At 48.6% G+C, this 27,682-nt stretch overlaps 1 protein-coding gene and 1 pseudogene across 3 annotated transcripts; one reads left to right on the top strand and one right to left on the bottom strand.

Annotated features, from left to right (window-relative positions):
• The first annotated feature begins 231 nt into the window (after positions 1-231).
• PRPH (peripherin) lies at positions 232-23,826 on the top strand. 2 transcript variants are annotated; one of them, XR_014561343.1, is made up of 10 exons: positions 248-1,541; positions 5,842-5,902; positions 6,283-6,378; positions 9,256-9,420; positions 12,173-12,298; positions 13,556-13,776; positions 15,941-15,990; positions 16,892-16,971; positions 19,378-21,655; positions 21,796-23,826. XR_014561343.1 is itself a non-coding variant. In XM_083727568.1 (9 exons), exons 1-9 carry the CDS (start codon positions 559-561, stop codon positions 19,423-19,425), a joined length of 1,830 nt encoding a protein of 609 aa, XP_083583694.1. In that variant the 5' UTR covers positions 232-558; the 3' UTR covers positions 19,426-21,238. The 2 variants fall into 2 exon arrangements, 1 of the variants encoding a protein (XP_083583694.1); XM_083727568.1 differs by lacking the exon at positions 21,796-23,826 and having other exon boundaries at positions 232-1,541; positions 19,378-21,238.
• A 1,938-nt stretch (positions 23,827-25,764) lies between these two features.
• LOC310839277 (large ribosomal subunit protein uL29 pseudogene) lies at positions 25,765-27,674 on the bottom strand (annotated as a pseudogene). Its single transcript, XR_014568604.1, has 2 exons — positions 27,529-27,674; positions 25,765-26,229 (listed from the first exon to the last, which is right to left on the bottom strand). The product of XR_014568604.1 is annotated as a large ribosomal subunit protein uL29 pseudogene (transcript).
• Between the last annotated feature and the right edge of the window lie 8 nt (positions 27,675-27,682).

Raw genomic sequence — 27,682 nt, 5'->3', positions numbered from 1 at the left:
TATTGTATATCTATACAGTGGTACCTCGGGTTACATACGCTTCAGGTTACATACTCTGCTAACCCAGAAATAGTGCTTCAGGTTAAGAACTTTGCTTCAGGATGAGAACAGAAATCGGGCTCCGGCGGCGCAGCAGCAGCAGGAGGCCCCATTAGCTAAAGTGGTGCTTCAGGTTAAGAACAGTTTCAGGTTAAGAATGGAACGAATTAAGTACTTAATCCTAGGTACCACTGTATTTTCCATTTTATCTTTGTATGCAGATACGGTTTAAGCCTTGAAATAAAATTATTTGTCAGCATAACTTTTGTGAATATTATTTATATACTTACTTATTTATAAAGGGGGGGGGGGCACATTATCTACCTGGCCTGGGCCTCTGCCTGGCTCTGCAAGGCCCTGGGTGTCAGGTCCGCTGCGGATAATCGAGGGGATTCACTTCTACAGAAACGTGCATAGGAGGGAGGAGGTGGGGGGGGGGCTGCAGTGTGATGCTCTGTCTCTCCAACAACCTGGAGCAGGCGTGCCAGCTTGGCACCGCGACCGTGGGTGCCATGTAGCATGCATGGGCCTGGCACCGAAATTGGTGGGTGTCCCGGCCCATCCACGGGGAATTTTGTGGGTGCTCAGGCACCCCAGGGTGTTGGCACTATGACATGGAGGACCGATCAGGGCGCCTGGGATCCCACTCACCCTCCCCTCCTGCCCGCCAGAGCATCTTTGCAGAGCAGCCTGGGCGGGGTGGTTCCCTTTCCCAGACGACGGGGCTGCAATGCGGGGCTCTGGGCCGCATCCAAGAGAGGTGGAGCCTCCTCCTCCTCCTGCTGCCCTCCCCCCCTCCAGTTCGCGACTTGGGAGCCTATAAAGCGGCATCTCCGAAGGCGGCGCCTTCTTCCCCCGTCGAGAACTTCGCGGCTCCGTCCCAGCCTCGACGCCGCCTCTTCTCCTTCTCCTCCATCTCTCTCCTCGCCCAGCCGCTGCGCCATGAGCCACCATCACCACTCCGGCGCCACCCGCGCCACCTCGTACCGCCGCACTTTCGGGCCGCCGCCCATGCTGTCCCCGCTGTCGTACTCCTCGTCCCGCCTGGCCTCGTCCTCTTCGGCCACGCGGCTGCTGAGCACGCCCTCGACGGCTGCATCCATGCGCTCCTACCGGGCCGGTGGCGCGGTGACCTTCCGCTCCTCCAGCGCGCCGGCTCCGCGCTACTCCTACGGGGCGGGCGAGAAGCTGGACTTCTCGGTAGCCGAGGCGCTGAACCAGGAGTTCCTGGCCACCAGGAGCAACGAGAAGCAGGAGCTGCAGGAGCTCAACGACCGCTTCGCCAGCTTCATCGAGAAAGTGCGCTACCTGGAGACGCAGAACGCGGCGCTGCTGGCCGAGCTGGGCCACGCGCGCTCCAAGGAGCCCACGCGCGCCGCCGACCTCTTCCAAGACGAGCTCCGCGAGCTGCGCAGGCAGGTGGACGCGCTGGGCAAGGATCGCGACCGCCTGCAGGTCGAGAGGGACAACATGGCCGAGGATCTGGCCGCCCTCAAGCAGAGGTGAGGCGCCGGGGTGGGGGCGGGGGCGTGCCAGGACGCCGGGGTCCTCCTCGGATGATGGAGGGGGCAAGCCGGGCCATATCCTGTGCGGAAAACGGAACTTCAGCCTTGTGCGTTGTTTTAAGTGTCTGGTGTGGGGCGGGAGGGGTTAATCGCGGCAGGCGCCCCCCCCCCGGATTCCTGGGTTCTCCTTTGGGTGGTGGGAGGGTCCTGAGAAAGATGAAGCAAAAGACAAGCCAGAACTCAGTTGGAGTCAGCCCCCCCCAAAGGGATCCTTCTGGGTAGATGAAGATGAAGTCAGCCCGGCCCCCAAACGCATCATTTGGAGTAGATGAAGATGGTTGCCTCTGATCTCGTGCAGAATCCCATTTCCCACTCCCTCAATATTCAGAAATCTTTGCTAACTCTCTCTGCTTGGAAATAGGGAAGAGGTAGCGTCGCACTCTGATGGCACTTCTCCCTCCGAAGATAGCAAGACTTTTAATTGGTGGCAGCGCCAGAGAGGCACAATTCCAGGTCCTCTTGCAAAAGCCAGGGTTAGGGACTCGGCCTGAAATAATAGACACCCCTGTCCTGCCTCCAAGTCAGCAGAGTCCATGGATGCAGCCTAGCGATATGTGGGTTAAGTAAGGAAGGTTCAGAAAGTGATGGTTTTAGACTGTGCACTTAACTGCCCAGGCTCTTTGGGTGGGAATACATATTATACTTAATTTGCTTCAAAATGTGGCATGCCAGTTCTGTTGCATTTGGGGGACTTGCTCATTCTGTAAGTGTCCTTCTACACCCCAAAGTCCTGAGGGGTGGCATGACTGTGTAGCAGTGGGCCTTTCTGGGATCCAGACATTTCTTCCTTAGTTTCCAGCTCAAAAGCAAAGCAGCAAAAATGGGAAACAGCATTATATAACACCTTGTGGGGAAGGTCTGTGCATCAGCTGGAGAGCAGTTGCTTTGAATGTAGAAGGTCCCAGGTTCATTCTCCTGCATCTGAAGGTAGGACCAAGGGAGACCCTGGTCTGAGACCCTGTAGGGTCTCTTCTTGTTGGTGCAGGCAATACTGCACTAGATGGACCAATGGCCAGCTTCCTAGGTTCCTGATATGATTGATCAACAAATGGGAACCAACTAAATCTATACAATTCTTTCTCTAATCCACTCATTATATTCCAACTGCATGCATTACAAATGATGAATCACTGTCCTGCAATCAGAGCACCTTTTCTTATTTTATTTTATTAGCCTTAGGCAGTGATGGGGGAATGTGCTGGATTGTGCTGGGAGCTTATTCTCAATCCTAAAAGAAGGATTAAAGTTGCACCCCGGTAAACCTGGGATCCAGTGTTCCTGGCTGTATACCCACTGCTGCATAAGAGTCTGGGACAAGACAACAATTAAGGCCGCAATCATAACCTGGAAATAAGCCCTGATGAATTCAATAGAACTTCCTTCTGAAAATACATGGTTAGGCTTGTGCATGGAATCCTATGCACACTGAGAACCGGACATCCTGGGACTTGCTTTTGAGTAAGTGTGTTAGGATTTTTCTGCGCTGACAGTGTAGGTCTGGGAGACTCGGAGGCATTGAATTTGAACTTTGATGACTTGCAGAAGGAAGAGTTGCAAGCCAGGAATTCTGCACAGTGGAAAGGTTTGCTAGAATCTCTTCGTTTTGGTTCCGCCTCCCAATGGAGATTGTGGAAAGATGGTTGATTGGAAACTGTTCCATCCAGAACTGTGTGGAGGGATAGATTAAAAAAACAAACAAACAGTCACAATAAAAAGATGTCTTGGGAGATATAGGGATTCTAGGAAGGTTGATACACACAGCAAATAAGTAAGACTGGTCCTTGAGATGTGTCAGCGGGGTGGGAAGGGTGCGGTGGGGAATAATTCTCCACTAATGGGATGAGTCCAACATGGCAGGAGGATGCGGCAGCTAGACTGGTGACTGGGAGTGGCCGTTGAGACCATATAATACCAGTCCTGAAAGACCTAAATTGGCTCCCAGTACGTTTCAGAGCACAATTGGTGCTGATCTCGTCCCAGTATACCTGAAGGAGTGTCTCCACCCCCATCGTTCAGCCCGGACACCGAGGTCCAGCTCCAAGGGTTTTCTGGCGGTTCCCTTACTGTGAGAATCAAGGTGACAGGGAACCAGACAGAGGGCCTTCTCAGTAGTGGCACCCGCCCTGTAAAACGCCCTCCCATCAGATGTTAAGGAAATAAATAACTACCTGACTTTTAGAAGACATCTAAAGGCAACCCTGTTCAGGGAAGTTTTTAAAGTTTGATGTTTTAGCGTGTTTTTAATATTCTGTTGGGAGCTGCCCAGAGTGGCTGGAGAAACCCAGCCAGATGGGCGGGGTATAAATAAATAAATAATAATAATTAGTGATAAAGGGCAATAAAGCAAGGGATACAGGAGAGAAGAAGAGCTACATGCATTGTGGGACTGTGGGTCCTGGAAACAGGAAGGTGATGGTGGAGAGTGGCAGGGAGGAGATGAACTTCTGCCACTTTGTGTCATCCATGAGATGTCTGGGTGGGGGCAGGGTGCAAGAAGATGGCTATTTCTGGAACTTGGTAGAGCAGTGGGGTGTGGCGAGAGAGCTTCCGCCAGAGCAATAACGCCCTTAGCCAGAGAGCTCTCTATTCCAGGGGCAGTATGATGAGGACAGGGGGAATCCCTGTGAGCTGGCAAGGAATTGTGAGAGGTGGGTAGCCAGTGTGGGTGGGGTAGCAGCAGCCTCCTTAAAAGGGGCACGTGGCGCGCATGGGGTCCCACGCTGCACACACGAGAGGGGTTCCTTGCAGGGCATTGCAGCTTCTATGCGCACATCGCTGTGCTGGAAGGCAAAAGCAAGCAAAGCCACAGCCTCGAGACTGCATTCCCCATGGCGCCGTGGGGTGGGGTTTGAATTTCTGCATCCTGGCATCGCTCACGCTGGGGCAGGGTGGGCTATTTGGGAAGAAGAGAAGGGGGTGGATAAGGCGTGTGCAAGGAGCTGAAGCCTGGGGGAGAGGTGGGGCGTGGTCCCCTTCAGCCATGCAGAGTGACGTGGGACTTGCCATGTTCTCCAGCCTCCCTGCCCTAATAGTGCCATCTGTCTCCTGCGTCAGCTCAGGGACTATGGGAGATGGTGGCATTGGTGTTGCGGGGTGGAGTGGAGAATACATCACCGGGGAAGGGTGTGGCCAAATGACAGCATCCGTCTGTGTCTTGAAAAACCATCACTTCCCAAGGAGGAGAATGGAGAATGCAACTTGAATAAACATGGAATGGCCAAAAGCTTCTGATGCCAATGCAAAGCATTTCTAGAACGGTCTCAATTTCTCTTGATCTCCATCTCCACCTCTAACCAAATGTTCCTTATTCCTGATACTTCTCAGTGACTTTCCCCTACTCTTCCTGCACTGGCTATCTGCTTTAGGTAAGCCCTGTGGGTGTTACCAGCGCAGGGTCGACCAATGTCAGGGGACTGGAGAAGTCTGTTTGGCATTGTGTTCTTGTGATGTAGGGGTGTGGCGGATGGCAGCAAGGGGGGGTAGAAGCAGGAACTCCTGGGTGCAGCTCATTTGACTGGTTCTTGCATCCTGCTTTGCCTATAAAAGCAGAGTCCTGAGCATGTTGTTGTTGTATAGTCGTTTAGTCGTGTCCGACTCTTCGTGACCCCCTGGACCAGAGCACACCAGGCACTCCTGTCTTCCACTGCCTCCCACAGTTTGGTCAAACTCATGCTGGTAGCTTCGAGAACACTGTCCAACCATCTCATGCTCTGTCCCCTTCTCTTTGTGCCCTCAATGTTTCCCAACATCAGGGTCTTTTCCAGGGAGTCTTCTCTTCTCATGAGGTGGCCAAAGGATTGGAGCCTCAGCTTCAGGATCTGTCCTTCCAGTGAGCACTCAGGGCTGATTTCCTGAAGAATGGAGAGGTTTGATCTTCTTGCAGTCCATGGGGCTCTCAAGAGTCTCCTCCAGCACCATAATTCAAAAGCATCAATTCTTCGGCGATCAACCTTCTTTATGGTCCAGCTCTCACTTCAATACATCACTACTGGGAAAACCATAGCTTTAACTATACGGACTTTTGTTGGCAAGGTGATGTCTCTGCTTTTTAAGATGCTGTCCAGAGTGTAGGGAGGAATAAAAAATTGACTGCTTCTGGAATAAGGAAAAGGATGCCGGGAGTTTATGCAGCAGAGCAGAAGTGTGACCAAAGTGGGGAGTGTGTCACCCGGGGGAAGATGACAAACTATGAAGTTAGCCCTATTATTAGCTCTTGGCTGTTCTTTGTCCTCTACAGGCTGGATGAGGAGATGCACAAGCGCGAAGATGCTGAAGGGAACCTGGTTTTGTTCCGCAAGGTAAGCGAAGTTATAGGTGGGGCAGGCTGGCCCACTTACCCATGAGTAACTGTAGGGTCCCAGCACACTCTGCTGTTTGCAAACTGCTGCATGTATTAGCTCCTGCACTCGTACATGGGTGGAGGTTCCTACTGAACAGTAAAGGCTCAAGCCAAGTTCTTGAAAGCAGCTTTGGGCAGCTGTGGCTGCTGTCCGTGGTGCTGAACTGAGGCACCCTGTTCTCTCCCCCTCAGCCCACCATCGCAGCCTGGCGGATGAGGCTGGAATTACCTTGTTTGCTTTCCCCGATCCTTCTCTGACCCATATGTATTTCACGTTGAAATGGAAAGGGTCTTGCTGCGATTCTGATCATGGCTCATTTCTCCTCCCTGGCATGGTAGGATGTGGACGATGCCACCCTCTCGCGCCTGGAGCTGGAGCGCAAGATCGAATCTCTCATGGATGAAATTGAATTCCTCAAGAAACTACATGAAGAGGTATGGGAAATAACAGGGGTGGCCTTTGAGTGGAGGGCAGATTTGAAACTTCCCTTTCTCTCTCTCTTTTTTAGTTTTTTTTATATTTTCAAATTTATACATTTCAAGTTTTCCAATCAATTTGACATTTCAAAATTTGACTTCCCCTCTTTCTGCGATTCCTTGAATTCATTTTTTTCTATCTTCTGCATCTCCAGATTAATTTAACTTACTCGTTTCTTTATCTACTATAGATAAATACTCTTATAAAACTGCAGGTTATGACATTAAATCCCGCTAATATTTTTATCTGTTTACAATTTATCTGTAAATATTCAATAAACTATTTCCATTCTTTTATGATAAGTTTGTTATCTTGGTTTCTTATTCTTCTGGTGAGTTTTGCCATTTCTGCATATTCCCTAAGTTTTTGTATCCATTCTTCCTTTGCTGGGACTTCTCCTTCTTTCCACTTTTGGGCAAGTAACATTCTTGCCGCTATAGTCACGTACATAAATAAATTTCTATACAATTTAGGTAGTTCTGGCCCTATAATTCCCAAGAGAAAAGCTTCTGGTGTCCCCCCCCCCAAAAAAATGTTAATTTAAACACCCTTTTCGATTCATTATATATCATTTCCCAGTAAGCTTCAACCTTACTACAACTAGTTCATTGACTGGCTTACATAGAGGCTTTTGAGAGTTCAGCTGAACCCTATACAACTGGACAGGTGTGCCATTTGTACTGACGGCAGCAGCTGCTGCTTCCCCGGAGGGCAGAAGACTGGGCTCAAACCTTATCAATACATGCCTCGCAACAGGAATTACGTTTTATCCCAAACTCATGGCTTGCTCCTGAGGATGGTGGCAGCCTTGGGAGACAGGTAAGGGGCTGCAGGAGAAGCAGCAGAAGTGGGCATGGGGTAGGGGAAGATTTCACGCACAGGATTCATGGGGATCCCATTTAGAGTCCTTTAACATTTCTGATAAAAAGGGACGCGGGTGGCGCTGTGGGTTAAACCACAAAGCCTAGGACTTGCCGATCAGAAGGTCTGCGGTTCGAATCCCCGTGATGGGGTGAGCTCCCGTTGCTCGGTCCCAGCTCCTGCCAACCTAGCAGTTCAAAAGCACGTCAAAAGTGCAACTAGATAAATAGGTACCACTCCAGCAGGAAGGTAAATGGTGTTTCCGTGCACTGCTCTGGTTCGCCAAAAGTGGCTTAGTCATGCTGGCCACATGACCCGGAAGCTGTACGCCGGCTCCCTCGGCCAATAAAGTGAGATGAGCGCCACAACCCCAGAGTCGGCCACAACTGGACCTAATGGTCAGAGGTCCCTTTACCTTTTTAACATTTCTGATGTCTTGAGGGTCTTGCAGAAGCCATTTTGCTTGTGCTCCATCTGGTGGTAAACAGCAGAAGTGCAGTTGCATCCCCAGCCCCACCCTTGGGTGCTTGAGCAGGATAGCTTGTATCCAGGGTTATGAATGAAAATTTGCAGGATTGATGCAGCTGAGAAATCCTTGCATGCAGCAGATAGTTACTTGCTTCTTCTTTGTCTAGCAGTGAATAATGGATACAGTTGCACCCACAGCCCCACTCTTGGGTGTGTAACTGTGCCGTATATGGGAATTTTGTACTAATGCGCCCCTCTAGCATTCAAGGCTGTGATACTTTATGCTTTAAATTTTGGATTCTTTTGTTATCTTTCTTTTTGTTATGTTTTCACTTTTTTTTTTGTTAATAAGCCAATAAAATAAAAAGTGGAAGAAAAACAAAGACAAGACTGATGCCCCACCCCCTGGAAATGCTGTGGGGCATGGTATAGGGTAAGCACATAGCGTATTCACCAATCTCAAAGTATTTTATTCCACGAACAGATTATGTGCCACCTAAGAATACCATAACATAAGAATACCATAACATATATCTTATAATAGGAACATTACCCCAAATCAGTTTTCCACAAGCTCATTGCCCAAATAAATTCCTGTTTGAATCAAGTCAGTCCATGCATTTCCTCTATGCCAGTAAGTGACCTCCTCATCTGTTTTTTTTCTCCAGTATTATGCCACATACAAGCACGCTTTCTCCCCAAATCTTCATGCAAACACACATGAAGCTATTCCAGCAGCTGGAATAAAACAGTGCCAAAGTTTGGTAACCCTCAGTGAGACAGAGAGAAAGACACACACACACACACACACACACAGAGAGAGAGAGAGAGACAGAGAGAGACAGACAGACAGACAGACAGACAGACAGACAGACACAGAGACACAGAGAGAATAAATTGTTGTTTTTCTCCAGCCATTCTTAGCATCCCATCTTATCCCTGAACTCCCCCAATGACTTGGGGGAAAGCTTAGGACTGCCTAACATCTTACAGGCAGTGTAAGAAGAAAACAAGGTAGTTCTGATTAGTCCTTTTCCTTATGCAGAAAAGAAAAGAAAAGAAAAGAAGCAAAATCGAATGGCAGATTTCTCCCGCCTCTGATGTGCCACACCTATAGATTAATAGCCAGATCTTGTTGCCTAACCCCTATTCTTGACCGAATTTCTGTGCTATTTTAAAAATATTGTTTTGCTCAATCTAGCGTACGTATCCCATTTCCGCTTTATCTTTCTTTCATGATATATATTAATGCTATTCACCACTTTGGGGGTCCAAAAGTAGTATATAAATGAGACAAAAACCGAGAAGCATACTTTCTCTGCCACGTAGTCTCACGTTAGGGAGGCTACGTATAATGGGCCTGCATCTCCTTATAGCTGTGCTCCTCTGCATTTGTGCTCTTTTTGTAGTATCTCCTCTTACAAACTCTCTGTGTGTGATTTGTCGTGTCTGTGTTCCTTTGCATCTTTGTATCCTTTTCCCCATCGATGTCTCGGCGTGTGCAGGAGCTGAACGACATGCAGGTGAGCATGCACAGCCAGCAGCAGGTGCAAGTGGAGGTGGAACAGGCCAAGCCGGACCTGACAGCCGCCCTGCGGGATATCCGCACCCAGTATGAGAGCATCGCAGTCAAAAACCTGCAGGAGGCCGAGGAGTGGTACAAATCCAAGGTACCTAAACTGGGTGCAGCTACAGGGGTGGTGTCAGGGGCTGGACTGGGGAGGAATGTTGGGAGCTGCTCCCCCTCTGTACCTTCCTGGGAAGAGGAGGACAGTATAGATTTAGAACAGCGGTTTGCAGAAGGGCATAGTTCAGAGGCTGCAGAGGGGAGAAGCTGGGAAATATTGGGGGAGCGGCAGGAAGGAGAAGTACCGGGGGGAGAGGCAGTTAACAGACAGTGTCTCTCGAAAGTATTCCTGACCCCCCCTCTCTCAGGACCAGGCATGCTGTGAGAGTAGCAGAACAGAAAGCTCAGAGGCAGAAAGCAAAAATCAGCCAATTCAGGGGTGACGTAGAATAGGAGTGTGCTAGTCCGGGGGGGGGGGGAAGGTTACCGTTGTCGTAGTCAAAGTCCAGTCCTGGGTCACTAGCCTGGAAACAGTTCACAAGCAGCGAGGCGAGGTCCGAAGCAGTAAGCCGGGCGGGGACAGGAACACTGGAAGGTCAGAAGCAGGAAGCCGGGCAGGGACAGGAAGACTGGAAGGTCAGGTGTTGCTCCCACAACCTGGGACCGGGCTGACTGGCCTTTATCTTCTCTGAGGCCAGGGGCAGTCCCGGCCCCCAGGAGACCCTCCTCTCCTGGCCTTAAGGCGAGCACTCCTCCTGGGAGAAACCAGTTCCCTCCACCTCTCTGCCCTAAGCTTGTGCAGTTCAGGAGAGGCTGGGGAGTTACTGGACCCAGGGGGAGACTCACCTTCCTCTGGCAGGGCCGGGAGAGGCACACCTGTAGGCACTGTGTCCTCAATCACCTCCGGAGCCAGAGTGGAACCACCTGGTGCCTACTCCTGAGGATCCGGCACAGGTGCAGGCACTTCAGATCCAAGGCCCTGCCCCAGCTCAGCCGGCCCTGGAGGTGGGGACTCCTGTGCAGGCTGGGGTTCCTCCGGTTCAGCCTCTGAATCTGATTCCCAGGCCATCACAAGGAGGGACTGAGGGGGTGGGACTTTACTTGGAGCAACACCATTATCTAAGGGATAGTAGTAATAATAATAATAATAATAATAATAATAATAATAATAATAATAATAATAATTTATACCCCGCCCATCTGGGCTTCCCCAGCCACTCTGGGCGGCTTCCAAAAAAATATTAAAATACCGTAATACATCAAACATTAAAAGCTTCCCGAAACAGAGCTGCCTTCAGATGTCTTCTAAAAGTCTGGTAGTTGTTATTCTCTTTGACATCTGGTGGGAGGGCGTTCCACAGGGAAGGCACCACTACCGAGAAGGCCCTCTGCCTGGTTCCTTGTAACTTGGCTTCTCGCAGTGAGGGAACCGCCAGAAGGCCCTTAGTGCTGGACCTCAGTGTCTGGGTAGAATGATGGGGGTGGAGACGCTCCTTCAGATATACTGGACTGAAGCCATTTAGGGCTTTAAAGGTCAGCACCAACACTTTGAATTGTGCTCGGAAACATACTGGGAGCCAATGTAGGTCTTTCAAGTGTTATATGGTCTCGGCGGCTGCCCCCAGGCACCAGTCTAGCTGCCGCATTCTGGATTAGTTGTAGTTTCCGGGTCACCTTCAAAGGTAGCCCCACATAGAGCACATTGCAGTAGTCCAAGTGGGAGATAACCAGAGCATGCACCACTCTGGCAAGACAGTCCGTGGGCAGGTAGGGTCTCAGCCTGCGTACCAGATGGAGCTGGTAAACAGCTGCCCTGGACACATTCCTGCATTCCTTCAATTCTCTCTGTGAATATTGAATAAGCTACATGGTAAGAACGCATTGTTTTCTGCTTCTTGGCAACCCACCGTGGGAGGGATAGGATTCCCTGAAACCTTGACAGGCAGGAGGATGGGCTACATATTGATGGAGAGCCTGTCCTGGCTGGGAAGGGTGGGAGCTAGAGTCCAGTGACATCTGGAGACTCCACAGGCTCCCCTTTCCTTGGAGTACAGTCTGGGACGGCCGGCTATGACTACAGTGCCATTTCAAAACACACACACACAAACAGTGTGTTATTGCTAGGAATTATAGAACCATAGAACTGGTTGGAAGGGACCCCAGGGGTCAGCATGGCCAACCCTCTGCAATGCAGGAATCTCAACTAAAGCATCCATGACAGATGGCCATCCAACCTCTGCTTAGAAACCTCCAAGGAAGGAGAGTCCACAATTTCCTGATGGAGACCGTTCCTTTGTCGAACTGCTCTTACTATCAGAAAGTTTTCCATTATGTTTAGTTGGAATCTACTTTCTTGTACAGTGGAACCTCGGTTTTCGAATGTAATCCGTTCCGGAAGTCTGTTCGACTTCTGAAACGTTTGAAAACCAAGGATCAGCAAGTTCAGTGAGGAAAATTGAAAAACACACCTTGGAAGCTGTTTAACTTCTGAGACATGTTCAAAAATGGAAGCATTCCGGGTTTTCGGCGTTTGGCTTCTGAAATGTTTGGCAGCCGAGATGTTCCAAAACCGAGGTTTGACTGTAACTTGAAGTCATTGGTTGGAATCCTGCCCTCCAGAGCAAGGGACAACAAACTTGTTTCCTCTCCCATGTGACAGCCCTTCAGATATTTGAAGATGGCTATCCTATCTCCTCTCAGTCTCCTCTTTTCCAGACTAAAGATATCCATCTCCTTCAACCGCTCCTCATATGGCTTGGTTTCCAGACCCCCTGATAGACTAGGAGATAGACTAGGAGATGGTTTTGTGGGTGGGTCTTTCCCTTCTCTCCACTGACTCCCCCAACCACTTGCAGTTTGCTGACCTGTCGGACGCAGCCAACCGGAACCACGAAGCGCTTCGCCAGGCCAAGCAGGAGATGAACGAATCCCGGCGCCAGATCCAGAGCCTCACCTGTGAAGTGGATGGACTCAAAGGAACGGTCAGTAGGACGCCCTTCCTGTCCTGAGCCCTCTTTTCCAGTTCCTTGGGAGGCAGCAGCTGAGCAGCCTCCCACCTTTGCAAAATGTTTTGTATTCTTGGGTGAGGATTCAAGGCTGCAACCTGAGCGAATGATGCCATTGGTGTCCTCTTCTGGCCTTTGTGAGTTCACCAGGGATTTCACGAGCTATCATCCCCATCATATATTTTCAAGTTTAGCTTCAAAACCATAAAGGCTGAAAAGCGATATATGCTGTGTAATTGAGCACAGAGGTCGTTGGAACTTCTGACTTCTCTCTGCCCAGTGCCACATTTTGCAGTGTGATTGTGTATGTATACATCCTATACCCTTTTAAAATGTGGCTCTTTTCTGGGGTTTGTGTGTGTGTGTTATTGGGTTGTTGTTTTTACAGTGGTGCTTCAGGTTACAGACTCCGCTAACCCAGAAATAGTGCTTCAGGTTAAGAACTTTGCTTCAGGATGAGAACAGAAATCGTGCAGTGGCGGTGTGGCGGCAGCGGGAGGCCCCATTAGCTAAAGTGGTGCTTCAGGTTAAGAACAGTTTCAGGTTAAGAACGGACCTCCGGAATGAATTAAGTACTTAACCTGAGGTACCACTGTATTCTGATTATATATGTTGTGATCTTTGCTGTGAACCACCCGGAGACCTCTGGGTATAGGGCAGTAAATAAACTCAATACAGTTGTACCTTGGTTTTCGAACAGAATGTGTTCCAGAAGTCTGTTCGACTTAAGAAACGTTCAGAAACCAAGGCGTGGCTTTCGATTGGCTGCAGGAGCATCCTGCAGCCAATCAGAAGCTTTGGAAGCCGCGTTGGACATTCGGCTTCTGAGGCAAAGTTCTCAAACTGGAACACCTACTTCCGGATTTGCGACATTTGACTTCCGAGTTGTTTGTTTGTGAACTAAGCTGTTTGAAAACCAAGGTGCGAATGTAAATAATAATAATAATAATAATAATAATAATAATAATAATAATAATTGTGGGATGCTCCAGATTCTGTGACTGTGTCCGTTTTTGCAGCTGGGAAAAAAGAGGACAACTATTTTCAGCCCTTGCCAGCCTTGCGCCCTGTTTCCAAGGCCTGGGAAGCTCTGAGTCCACAGCCTTGCCTGTTCTCACTGGGTTGAGAATTAGGAGCAGGATTTGGGAGTCGGTGTGGCTTCTGGGTAAGGTGTCTCTGAGACCTGCTTCCCTGCATCCCCCATGTAAGCTCTGCTTCTATTTTCCTCCCCAGAACGAAGCTTTGCTGAGGCAGATGAGAGACCTGGAGGACCAATACGGGGTGGAGATGGGCTCGTACCAGGACACGGTGGCACGGCTAGAGCAGGAGATTCAGCACATGAAGGAAGAGATGGCACGACACTTGCGGGAGTATCAGGACCTCCTGAACGTCAAGATGGCCCTTGACATCGAGATTGCCACCTACCGCAAGCTGCTGGAGGGGGAGGAGAGCAGGTGAGGACTCCCCTATAGCTCTTTGCATGGTTCGGCCCATCTCACAGTGGGTCCATCTCTGCCTTTGCAGGATCAGAGGAGGAGAGCGGTTTTAAAGGAGCTCAATGGTTTCTCAAGGTCTTTATATTTTATTTTTGTAAATATGACAGAAGGAAAGAGATGAGAGAGAAAACACCGCCAGCTGTCATTAACAACAGGAACATCACATGATTTCTAATTTAAATGCCAAGATTTAAATAAGCATACCGTATGAGGGCAACTCCCCAATCATCTCACATGCTCCCTCCTGCTGAGATGCGCACCGTTTTCTTTCTTCTTTTTTTAAACCATTTTTATTTGGTTTTACAAGTACAAAGTTATATGCCAAGAATAAAAAAACAGATCTATATGTGGAGATTCCTCTGAATCTCAGGACTCCCTCCCCCTCCTTAGAGTCCCATTTTAAACATTTATTACTGCATATTTTTCCATACTCCAGCATTTTTTTTTTATCAAACCATATTGTCCGTGGTAATCATGACACGACAAGTGCGATCAAAATCCTGCCAGTGTTTCCATCTGCTTATAGTGGTCTCTTAAATAACTTATATGTTTCCCCCGTTCTTTTATAAAGTTATTGTCCTCTTGATTTCTGAGTTTTCCAGTCTGTTTTGCCATCTCGAGATGTGCACCATTTTCGATGCCCCAATGGGGTAGAACAGGGGCAGAATGGGGCGGGACAGAGGCGAACAGGGCACCGTATTTTTCAATCCATAAGACACACTTTTTTCCTCTTAAAATCTAAGGGGAAATGTCTGTGTGTCTTATGAAGCGAATGTGTGGTTCCTGGGGCTGGGGGGGGGGACCGGGCTTCCCCCACCAGCCCTGACAACCTCCTGAGCAGCTCTGGGGTAGCCCGCGAAACCTCCACAGGGCAGCGGGGAGCCTTGATCTCGCTGCCCTCGGGAGGCTTTGCGCGGCTATCCCTGGCTATCTTTGTGCGGGAGGTGGGGGAAGGGACAGAGTGAGGCTCTCTCACTTCCCCCACCTCCCGCAAAAGCCCCCAGGAGATGCATATTTTTTTTCTTGACTTCTCCCCCCCAAAAGTAGGTGTGCCTTAGGGTCAGGTGCGCCTTATGGAGCGAAAAATATGGTAATTCCCCACTTGCGCAAGTGGGGAGACGTCTGTATTTTAAGCCATGCGTTTTAAATGTAGAAAGGGCAGTGAGATCTTCAGGCCACTGAGTAGTAGTGGATTGCAGGAGTGGGTGGGTATTTGTCCTTCCAGCCTTGCAGTATAAGCCTCTCTGCCACCATAAGTGTTTGCAGAATCCCTTTTTGTTGTCCACCCATTAGTTCCCACACCACAGGATATCATTTAATAGTCACGAACTTCCACACATGCCAAGGATTTCTCAGAAACAAAGCTGGTAGAAACATCAATTCCTGATTGGGAAGAAGGCACCACATATTATGCCCCAGAGAGACGTTTATTTATATATAATTTTCATTGAATTTCCTGTTTTACACTTTAGAACAGGCTTCCTCGACCTCGGCCCTCCAGATGTTTTTGGCCTACAACTCCCATGATCCCTAGCGAGCAGGACCAGTGGTCAGGGATGATGGGAATTGTAGTCTCAAAACATCTGGAGGGTCAAGCCTGAGGAAGCCTGCTTTAGAATAATCATTTAAATAACCTTGAAATGTCTGTGACTTCCCTTTTTCTCTTTCCATGGCTTATTTGCATATCATAAATCCCTGCATATTTTACATAAACTAAACCATTCAGTATTCCATTACAATGGAACCTTGGTTCTCGAATGGCTTAGTTGATGAACAAATCGGCTCCCAAACACCGAAAACCCGCAAGTACCGGTAAGTTTTCTGGTTTTCGAACGTCTTTCAGAAGCAGAACATTTAATGTGGCTGTTGGCTATTGTTTCTGGGGTGCCTGCACCAATTGGAAACTGCGCCTTTGCTTTTGAATGTTTCGGGAGTCGAATGGGCTTCTGGAACAGATTATGTTCAAGAACCAAGGTACCACTGTATTACATCCAATGAAACTCGTTTACACTATTGAATTTATCTTAACGTTTCCAAGAAGCGTTTTCAGCATCTCTCTGAACCAGCCAAGTCCTTCCTGGGGGACTTCATTGTAGAGCTCACTGTGGCTTGTTCCCTGCAGGATTTCAGTGCCGGTTCAGTCCATGGCCTCCTTCGGCTTCAAAACAACAGGTAAGCTTATATCTCCAAATTTGGGATACATAAAAAATGCATCATGTGTGCCTACGCACACTGCTGCACACAAACATGGACTTTTGGAAGAGAGCATGTTCATTGCTCTGACTTACACCCCTTTCCAGCTGTTGAGCTCCACCTCACCCAAAGATGGATTTATGGTTGACATTTCTGGGAGCACACCAACTGATTGCAAGAATCTACCCTGGAGGATCTTTCAGGAGCTCTGCCTACACTCAAGTAGGACCCTGGTAGAGACACATGCCCAGCTGGCATGTTCTCTCCCTCCTGGTCAATCGTTCAGGAGCTTCAAAAGCTTTCTTCAGCCCAAACATCACAGACACTGATGCCAACCGACACCGGTACACTTAGGGATCAGCAGAGTTTGCGCATCATGTGTAACAGACCTCAGCAACTCAGCATTTTGGCTAATCTATTTACATATAAACACACACGGAGCACTGCAACATGGCTCCCTCTCTCTCTAGCATCAGACAGCAAAGAGAAAAAGAACAAAGGACAATAGTCCCACTTCACGGAACACAGTAACACAAACATCCTGTTTCCATCACTTCCCACTCTGTGGAGTCAAAAACATACACCGTCATCATGTGATGATGATAGACAACAATCCCATGACTACAATCACGGAGCAGGAATTCTAACATCATCTTCCTCACCCACCACAGACGACACCTGAGCTTAGCTTTTATTGCTGTTTTTCCTTGGGAACTGGCAGGAAGAAATCACACCTCTCTCCTGCCTCCTTCCAATCCCTTCTGATTTCACCCAGCTTGGACTGGAGTATTTTTTTGGGGGGTGCTGGTGATGTAGGGGGAGGTGCATATTGTATTGAAACTGCCATGCCCTCTCTTCTGAATGCCCCCCTCCCTTGTAGTTTCAGAGCCAGAGCCAACGGTGGAGAGCCACTCTAGGAAGACAGTGCTGATCAAAACCATCGAGACCCGGGATGGAGAGGCAAGTTGTTTACCTTTCTTTCTCCCAAATTGAGGAGGATGATAGAAGCGCCCAGACCTCAGTGTAGTCTTAAGCAGGAGAAATTCTCTAGAGAGAGGACTGCGTCTAGGCCTAGAGCAAAGGGGAAGCAGGTTTGCCTGATGTGAGTGTCTGGAGGCAGTTGGAGGATGGATGGCGGCTAACAGATTGAGGTTGAATCCTGACAAGACAGAAGTACTGTTTGGGGGGGACAGGAGGCGGGCAGGTGTGGAGGACTCCCTGGTCCTGGATGGTGTAACTCTGCCCCTGAAGGACCAGGTGTGCAGCCTGGGAGTCATTTTGGACTCACAGCTGTCCATGGAGGCGCAGGTCAATTCTGTGTCCAGGGCAGATGTCTACCAGTTCCATCTGGTACGCAGTGTAATGGCTTGACTCTCCCACAGAAGCGAGACACCGGCAGTAATTACCTCAGGTTTATTGCTCAGACACATAAATCACTCTGGAGCTCCTTCACTCTGTGTCTGACTCCAAGTTAGCAGTTGCCAGTCTAAACTCTGCCCCTTCCTCTTCTTCCAACAGTGGAAAAAACCCTTCCTCTTCAGTTCTTTTTCCCTCCTCTCATTGATCTTTTTGAGTCTTTGGGCTAGCTATTCCCAGCCTCTCCCCTTCTGTCTCTGAGCTAGTATTGGTGTTTAGGGCTTTGCTATCTTCTGCTTGTCTGCTCTCTGAAACACTCCCACTGGGCTGCCCCTCCTCCCTCTCACATTCCAGTCCGCATTCCAGTGTCCTTATCTCCATTGGCTTGCTTAGATTCCCAGCCTCTGTCAGCTCCGGTGACACGCAGGCTGAGACCCTACCTACCCATGGACTGTCTCGACAGAGTGGTGCATGCTCTGGTTATCTCCCGCTTGGACCTTTGACGGTGACCCAGAAACTACAACTAATCCAGAATGCTGCAGCTACACTGGTGACTGGGAATGGCTGCCGAGACCATATAACACCGGTCATTTCCAAGCACAATTCAAAGTGTTGGTGCTGACCTTTAAAGCCCTAAACGGACTCGGCCCTGTATACCTGAAGGAGTATCTCCACCTCCATCATTCAGCCTGGACACTGAGGTCCAGCTCTGAAGGCCTTCTGGTGGTTCCCTCCCTGCGAGGTTACAGGGAACCAGACAGAGGGCCTTCTCGGTAGTGGCACCTGCCCTGTGGAACGCCCTCCCACCAGATTTCAAGGAAAAAACAACTATCTGACTTTTAGAAGACATCTGAAGGCAACCCTGTTTAGGGAAGTTTTTTATGTTTGATGTTTTATCTCTTCTTCTTCTTCTTTGCGGGTTTACTGCAGCTCAGGAGGCTCAATCCTCTCCTGCAGTTGGGACCTTTCTCCAGGAGGAGACCCAATGCTATTTGCTCTAGACAATTATTATGGAATCAGTTTGGCCGGTCAAGATTGTGTGGCTCTACATGTGGGAGATGTTATATGAGCACCCGACTTGTAGCTATGTGGAGTTGAGACTGAATTGCCTCTGGCCAGGGTTATGTGTGTGTGTGTGTTTGGAGGGGAAGAAATTCAACAAGGTACTCTAAGTTCTGGTCTCTGCGTAACAGGGATCTCCAAGCTTTTTTTGGGGTGGGGTGGGGAGAAGTGGACACAACTGGAATTCTGAGGAAGTGCTGCAGGTGCCAGTTCTGAAATGAATGTGGTGGGGGCACAACACAACACAAAATGACTGTGCAGGGTGCGGCACAATAGCTTCAGTGTAGGTGCAGATGAGGCAGTGCAAAAATGAACTCTGCAGGAAATGCAAACAGTTTCTCATGCATAGGAGCCAACTCCTATTGGCCTTGACCTCCACAATAAAATATTTGAGGGGGCCAGGCATTCTCATTCAAATAACCCCTTATCTTGTGTGTTGTGGATTTGGGGTGGGAGACAGAAACATGGATTTGGTGTGGCGACACAGAAAGCATGAGCAGCCTTAGTGGTACAGTGGCATGTCAACACCTCCTGCTGTATAAATCATGCAAGTAGTGCAAATTTACATATATTAGCATATATTTTTTCTGTTTACATCAGCCACGGGGAGAGGCAGAGTGGTATGCAAGAGACTGAAGTCTCCCCGCTAACACCAAGAAATCCCACCCAGCCTCCTCCCTCCAGCTTTTAACTCACAACTGCTCAAACCATGGCTGACCATCTTGAGGCCTAGAAACATTTTTTGTTGGTTTAAACAACAACAAAATGAACCCTGTCCCAAATGTAGCACTCAGGTGTGTTCCTTGCAAGGAACTGTGGAATGCCCTGTCTGTGATCCTGTGAGCGTTGCCTATTCCACGCTCAGCCATATACCTATCAGACGATCTTGCCTTTCCCTCTCGGCTCTGACTTGTTTTCTATCGGCTTTTCCCATTTTGTCTCCTGCAGGTGGTGACTGAATCGAGGAAAGAGCAGAGAGCTGAGATAGAGAAGTGATTTGGGGAGCCCCAGGCACCTCCTCCCTCCCTCCCCCCACCCCCAATGCCGTGGAGACGGGCACTCAGCTATCTAATGTGCAGAAGTCCCAGCAGCAGACCCCCCCCCACAAAGCCGCACTGGCCTTATTTATGATGATGGTGAATGATACCTCTGACCTCTGGCCGCCTTCCCCCACTGTACCAGGCTTCCCCAGCCAGCCCTGCTCCTTCAATGTGCACTTCTAGCCTTCCTGGGGGGCAGCCTGGTGGAGACCCCAGCAATAACCACACACGGGCTGGAGAGCGGGGAGTTTCTCCATCCCCGCTTTCCTCTTCCAGCTGCCTCCTACCTCTCTTAACCACGCAGTCTCTCGCCTTGCCCGTTCCAGCCAGTGTTGTGAAAGAAGAGGAGCGTTGCCTTTCTACAGGGCGTCGGGCGTTAATCCATGAAAGCCCAGGCTAGGCTGGCACAGATCTGCCAGTTGTGTGTAGAGCCTAACCCTGGTGGCGATTGTGTGATCATGTCCATAGAGCAGGCACCCCCAAACTTGGCCTTCCAGATGTTTTGGGACTACACTTCCCATCATCCCTGGCCACTGGTCCTGTTAGCTAGGGATGATGGGAGTTGTAGTCCCAAAACAGCTGGAGGGCCGAGTTTGGGGGTGCCTGCCATAAAGCATTCATGGCTTTGCAGCTGGTAAGCTTTTCACATCTGGCAAGTTGAGTCAGCCTAGAAACACCAAAGAGGACCAAAAGTTTGGTCGCAGTCTGTTGTTTACTGCCCACCCCTGTTGGCCTTGATTCTGCATACCGGCCTCTTAGACCAAAACCGCCGCTTTCAGTGATTCTCACAAATGAGAATCTCCTTAATCAAGACTGTAAGTGTGAGCTGGTGTAGCATATTGGCTAAGAAAGTGAGCTATGTTACTGGAGCAGTCCCCGGTTCAAACCCCACCTCTGCCATGAACTCGCTAGGTAGCCTTAGGCAAAGTTGTTCTCTCTAAGCCTCAGTGTTTTCCCTCCCCATCTGCAGTATGGGCAGATAAAGCTACTGACTAAGCACATCACATGAATTATCTCATTGCAATTCTTAAAGCAGCCCTCTAAGTCAAGAATTACAATGAGCTAATTCACGTGATACGCTTAGAGCATCTGAAAGCACTATACAAATTCCATTTCTCATTATTTTGTCCTCCAAATCTTCAGATGTGTACCCAAGCTAGAAAACAGAATTACATTTTTTTTAAGAAATCAGATTTTGCAGGAGGCTCTTTAAAAAAGCTTTCCCCCCACCCTAGCCTTTATGGGGTTTTGTTTATCATAAGTGTCCTAGTGACAATCTTAACAGGCAATTCTCTAACTGTTTACTCAGAAGTAAATCCCACAGCCTTAAAGCGATATTTCCTTGCCTCTTCCTTAGAGGCAATCCATAGGGTTAAATCAAATTAATTTTCTCCAATCAGACAAAATGTGGTCCTTGAGAAAGACAACTTTTCAAAGGCTGAACTGCATACGGGCTGATTTGTGTCCTCCCGCCACCCCCAGGTATTGGACTTTTTCAGCCCCATCCAGCAGGGCAAAGGATTGTGGGAGTTGTAGTCCAACAGCATTAGGCAGGCCATAGCTACAATAGCAATCCCCTAGGGTGACTTCCCACACAGTCTTGGTCTCCTTTGCTTCCTTTCTTATCTTCTTGTGCAACCCCCTGCCTGCACTTTCTGCAGCTTCCACAAGGGATGGTTCTGGTCTTATCAGGCAAGAACACAGCTGGACTTCCCCATCATCTGTATCGCATACAGGTTAGTCCCATAGGCGTGAAGAAGGCAGCTGAACAGAGAGTCCTTGGAACACAGGGAAACACTTAGGCATGGCTTTTTAGTACAATCTGAGCTAACACGGTTAAAATAACTAGTTGTACCTTGGAAGTTGAACAGAATCCGTTCCAGAAGTCCATTCGATGTTTGGAAACCAAGGCGTGGCTTCCGATTGGCTGCAGGAAGCTCCTGCAGCCAATCGGAAGCCGCATTGGACATTCGGGTTCCAAAGAACATTCACAAACTGGAACACTCACTTCCGGGTTTGTGGCGTTTGGGAGCCGAAACGTTCGAGTTGCAAGGCATTCGTCAACCAAGGTATGCCTGTGATATCTAATAAACGGGGGGGGGGGGGGGACACACACACACACATCCATCCATCCATCACAATTCCTTGACATGAATAAGTTTTGATTAGGTAATGCTAATCCATAGGTGTCTGTGGGAATGGAGCAAAGCGGAATTGCTGCCACCCCGAACAATAAGTCTGATTCCCAGCTTCCTTCCTTCCTTCCTTCCTTCCTTCCTTCCTTCCTTCCTTCCTTCCTTCCTAATCCTTCCTTGCTAATCCATAGGTGTCTGTGGGAATGGAGCAAAGCGGAATTGCTGCCACCCCGAACAATAACTCTGATTCCCAGCTTTCTTTCTTTCTTTCCTTCCTTCCTTCCTTCCTTCCTTCCTTCCTTCCTTCCTTCCTTCCTTCCTTCCTTCCTTCCTTTTAAAAAAGAGCAAATTTTTAGCATGAGATATATTAGGCAAAATGTGCACTCTTTTTCTTCTTGTTTTGGGTGACAAAGTAGCCTGACCCACCTTTGACTGTTTTACTCCCTCCAAAAACACTATTTTTTCATGCAGATGTCCATGTACTAACCCCATCAAAACATGATATATAGTGACCTGAACGGTTCTCCTACTGGAGAACAGTGGCTTCTCAACTTTTCTTCCCTTAAATCCAGCTTTCTCATAGCTGCACACATACTCAGATTTCTTTGACATCCTGTCTTTTCACTTCAGCTCTGTCACCTGATCTTTTCCCCTTCTTTCTCTCGTTCTCCCCTTAACATTTCATACCCTCCAATCCAGAACTGACTCACCCCCTGTGGACCATTTTGACAGGTGGGTGGGACTGCCCATCTGTCAATCACCTGATGTCATATGACTCAAATTTGATGCTTCATCAGCAGGCAGAAGCTCATCTCTGATCTTAGTGCTGTAGTCCCACAGCACTAGGACCAGAGATAAGAAGAGAAATGCTTGTCCGCTTTTCTCTCTCTTCAGTTTAATGTTACCCTATCACATGAATAAAATGCTTACCGCCTTGTAAGTAATACTTTTATGATTCATTTGTCTGGGCAGCTATTCTGAAAATAATACACACAGGAAAATGTGGCTTCTCAAGAGGCGCTTTTGGTTTAGCTGTTAGAGGGGTGCAATGCGACAGACTCAACCACCAAGGCAGTATAATGCGAGGCCACAACAGCTTTTTGGGTTGCATCCTGTCAATTGTATTTGTCCATCCTGCTACAGGGGTCCTAGCACTTGAATCTATTTGTTGCCTTTCAGAACCAATAATTATGAGAGGCATTTAGTGTTTTGTGAGCATCTAGTTGACAAAAAGTGTTTCATTATTTACTCTGGATTGCAAGAAATCTGACATTTGAGGACTGAAGTTATCACTGAAGGTTCAAAATAAAGAAGAGTACACATTTGTAGTAGCCATGACACCCATTTTCTCCCTACACCCCCTCCTTTGGGACAGCAACCAGGGATTTTTTTCTTTTGTTTTAGATCCAATCTTATAATAGTCATGACGATCAAGGAACATTTGCAAATATGCTCTGGTTGTAAAATTCTGCTGGGGAAAACAGCAAAAGTACTTTCGGACCTAAAAGCCTGCAATCCCATGCAGTTTGGCATGTATCCAATTTGGTATAGGACTGGGCTGTATTATGAGAATTTCTTTGGGATTATTCGCTTATATGATGCTGCTGTCACGTCACGGAGTTCTGCAGCTTGATAACCATTTCAGCCTTGCTTGCATCTCTTCCTTATCATCCCTTTTTGATAATAGGCTTTGAAAACAGGGATCCCCTTTTTGGGTTTTGGTGCTGATTTCCCCCTCTTTTTGATAACCATGTTGCCTGTTTCCCATATTCCTACTCAGACCTGATAAGAATTCATGGTGCTAATTCCACCATGCTAATGGCACTCTTCATGAACAACCCAAACAAGCTCCTCTCTGCCTCTTTCTCCTGCTACTATTTTATGCCAATTCCCCAGTAATCCCACTATTTTGTGCTCTTTCCCAGCATGCGCACATACAACCAGCTTTCCAGAACATCCTTCCCTTACAACTTGGCTTGTCTCACTGATGTCTAGCTTGAGGAATAATGATGTAGTATCAACCCCACGGGACAATTCCTTGTCTCCCACACTCCTACGAAGAAACAGGGTACATGGAGACTCTATGAATGGTTGCAGTAGACCTCTGTTTCTGGTGCTTCTCAATCACCCCTGACTAGTGACAGTTATCTGATGACAAGTGGCCATTGTGTGAAATGGGCCATGTACTGCTTCCAACCAGCCAATAAACAACATACTGAGAAGTCCTCTGTGTTCTGTGCTTTCTCTCTCTCATGCTTGGTGGTCTTCCTGTGACTCCTGCTGAACTCAAATGTACTCGTTTGCTCAAGCTACTCTAACACATGCAGAAAAGGCATGCATTGCTCTGTATCTGAGCCTTGAGCGTGAGCCTGACAAGGAAACTGAACTTGTGAGGCTTTCCCCCACCATTTGGCCGTTTGCATGTTGGAAAAAGTTTCACCTGCCTAATTTTTGTGCTGCTGTAAAAGGCATAAGAGGGACACAGGTGGCGCTGTGGGTTAAACCACACAGCCTAGGACTTGGCAATCAGAAGGTCAGCGGTTCGACTCCCGACGACGGGGTGAGCTCCCATTGCTCGGTCCCTGCTCCTGCCAACCTAGCAGTTCGAAAGTACGTCAAAGTGCAAGTAGATAAATAGGTACTGCTCTGGTGGGAAGGTAAACGGTGTTTTTGTGTGCTGCTCTGGTTCGCCAGCAGCAGCTTAGTCATGCTGGCCACATGACCAGGAAGCTGTACGCCGGCTCCCTCGGCCAATAAAGCAAGATGAGCGCCGCAACCCCAGAGTTGGCCACGACTGGACCTAATGGTCAGGGGTCCCTTTAACTTTTAAAAAGCCATAAGGGAAAGGGGCATAGTAAAAAAAAAGGTGGCACACAGTTCATGCATCATATCAAAACAAACTGGTTCAGTGTGGATGCACAGCATACTAGTAAACACTACTGAAAAGTGACCACTTATTTTTCCATCTGTAAGATGCCCCCATGTAGAAGACGACCCCAATTTTTAAAGCCCAAAATTAAGAAATAAATATTTTAAACATCAAACAGTGAGGCAAGCTGTGTAATGGCGACTGTTCCTCTAAGCCCACCCTGGATGCCATCACTGAGCTCCTTGCAGGGGACGGGTGGGCACACCGCGGGGCCTCGAGAGTCTGCCTACCCCCTCCTACTCAGCTGCCCTACAGTTGCGGGGGGAGGCAGCGCAGAGCCTGCATACGCCCAAGGGGCAGAGTGCAGCTCGCTCCCCTGGATGCTTGAGAGCGGAGCAGAAAAAATCAATTTGACTTCTGCAGTTCCCGGCCGCCGGGGACACGCCCTCGTTCACGCTCAGCTGCCCGGCTCCGCGCTGGCTACGTGAACCACTCCGGTTGGCCAAGGGGATCGAAGTCATCTCACCCATGCGCTGCCTCCCCTCCAGCTGTAGGGTGCCTGAGTGGGAGTGGGGGAGGCAGACTCCGGAGGCCCCACAGTGTGCCCTGCCCCTCCCCTGCAAGGAACTGCAACTGCCAGACAATGTGTGGCGGCATGTATGGCACATACCTGAAGGAGCGTTTCCACCTCCATCGTTCTGCCCGGACACTGAGGTCCAGCGCCGAGGGCCTTCTGGCAGTTCCCTCCCTGAGAGAAGCCAAGTTACAGGGAACCAGGCGGAGGGCCTTCTCAGTAGTGGCGCCCGCCCTGTGGAACGCCCTCCCACCAGATGTCAAAGAGAAAAATAACTATCAAACTTTTAGAAGACATCTGAAGGCAGCTCTGTTTAGGGAAGCTTTTAATGTTTAATAGGTTATTGTATTTCAGTGTCCTGTTGGAAGCTGCCCAGAGTGGCTGGGGAAACCCAGCCAGATGGGCGGGGTATAAATAAATAAATAATAATAATAATAATAATAATAATAATTTATTTATATATTTAATTGCAACATTCAGAGTATAAGACTACCCCCAATTTTAAACTTTAAGAATTTGGGGAAAAACCTCGTCTTATACACAGAAAAAATAGGGTAATCCTCCATTCCCTGTCGTTGCCATGCTACCTGGAAAGTTAAAGCAGTTTTCAAAAAAGGGAGAACAAAGTTATCACTATGAAATCTGCAACCACGATTCAAAACATAACATAGGTGGAATCAACACACATATAAAAAACGCTGTGAAAATGTGTTTTTATTTTTTTTAAACAGCCAAAACACCTTTAATAGGAAAATGCTGGTCAGAGGATCAGAATGCTGCAGTTCGGGCTCATGCCTTCACAGCGTATTTCCGAGGTGGGTACAGGCGTTCTTTTCGCTGCTGCTTTTTGGTCTTCATACCCTCTTCATGCTTGTTTAGCCTGCGCCGCATGGCACGTGTCTTCTTAGGCCGCAAGTCGAGAGGCTTGTATTTCTTGCCTTTGTAGAACTTCCTGAGGTTTTCCTTCTGGGTCTGGTTAATGACGGTCAGCACTCTGGCAATGGATTTGCGAACCACCCAGATCTTTGAGAGTTTGGAGGCTGCTCCACCGGTCACCTTGGCCACCCGCAGCTGAGAGAGTTCCACCTTGAGGTCATCCAGCTGCTTCAACAGCTCTTCCTTCTTCTTTCCTCGCAAATCACGGGCTTTGATTTTGGCCATGGCGTCCACAACGGTCTCAGGCTACCAACGTGAAAAGAAAAAAAGGACAAAATGTTTTTTAAACAAAAGTTTTGAAAAAGACATTGAATTATGCATGGCTCAGTGTCGCTATCTAGTGTCTCATTTGTATATTTCACTTTACAACTCGTTTAAAATGTTTTATTTGCAGCTGAGTCTTCTAGAGTGTTGTCATGTTTTTTCAAACTAGGAACTGTACAGTACAGTGCAATGTCCCGCTTTTCCTGAGGATTTCCCTACTTTCATCTGAGAAATGTTGGAGAGTAATGTAGGACGTCCCTACTGGAGAAATGTTAGGAGGATATGGAATCATGGACGTAGCTGTCCCCCTGCCCCCCAACAGCAAAAATGAATACAAATCACCATAATACAAATCTGAGGTTCTGCCCCCCCCAAATCCTGGTTATACCAAGTATGGAGTTATGCAACCCCCAAGCCAAGGAGATAAGTAACTATACAACTATACGACTGAAGGCAACCCTGCATAGGGAATTTTTAAAATTATGTTTTTATATATTTTGGAAGGCAGAGACACCTTTCAGAAATAGGGTGTGAAAAGCTGGCAATTCTGTCCAACCCATCCCCAACTCCACTCTTTCACTAGTAAGCTCGGGATGGCATTCAGATGGGATTCCCCACCCACCCACCGCATGTTATCCTCACATCTGTGAAAGACAGGACATGACCAAGGTCATCCAGGGAGTATAATAATAAAATAATAATTTAGTATTTGTACCCCGCCCATCTGGCTGGGTTTCGCCAGCCACTCTGGATGGCTCCCAACAGAATATTAAAAACACGATAAGACATCAAACATTAAAAACTTCCCTAAACAGGGCTGCCTTCAGATGTCTTCTAAACGTCAGATAGTTGTTTATTTCCTTGACATCTGGTGGGAGGGTGTTCCACAGGGCGGGCGCCACTACCGAGAAGGCCCTCTGCCTGGTTCCCTGTAACTTGGCTTCTCGCAGCGAGGGAACCGCCAGAAGGCCCTCGGAGCTGGACCTCAGTGTCCGGGCAGAACGACGGGGGTGGAGACGCTCCTTCAGGTATACTGGACCAAAGCCGTTTAGGGCTTTAAAGGTGAGCACCAACACTTTGAATTGTGCTCGGAAACGCACTGGGAGCCAGTGTAGGCCTTTCAAGACCAGTGTTATGTGGTCTCGGTGGCCGCTCCCATCCGGCACTCTTCATAGACAACCCAAACTAGCTCCTCCCTCCCTCCCGCCACTGCTTGGGTAGCGAAGGGGAAACGAACTTATACATGCTCAGAAACACTCCCGCCCGTGAAAACCGCAATACCTGACTCGAGAATTGAGGCGCGCCTGGTGCACGAGTGTGAACGAGAGGCCTTCCGGAACTCGGTCCTGACGCAACTTCCGCTTCCTCCTTCTCCTGAAGCTCGGCGAGCCGGAGCTTCCGGCCCCACCCGCGGCTCTTTCCCTGCGGCCCCGCC

This window comes from Podarcis gaigeae (assembly GCF_964106915.1).
Source record: "Podarcis gaigeae genome assembly, chromosome: 2".
Classification (NCBI taxonomy): Eukaryota; Metazoa; Chordata; class Lepidosauria; order Squamata; family Lacertidae; genus Podarcis; species Podarcis gaigeae.
The sequence above is the reverse complement of the archived record's forward strand: the minus strand, read 5'-3'. Positions and strand labels throughout refer to the sequence as shown.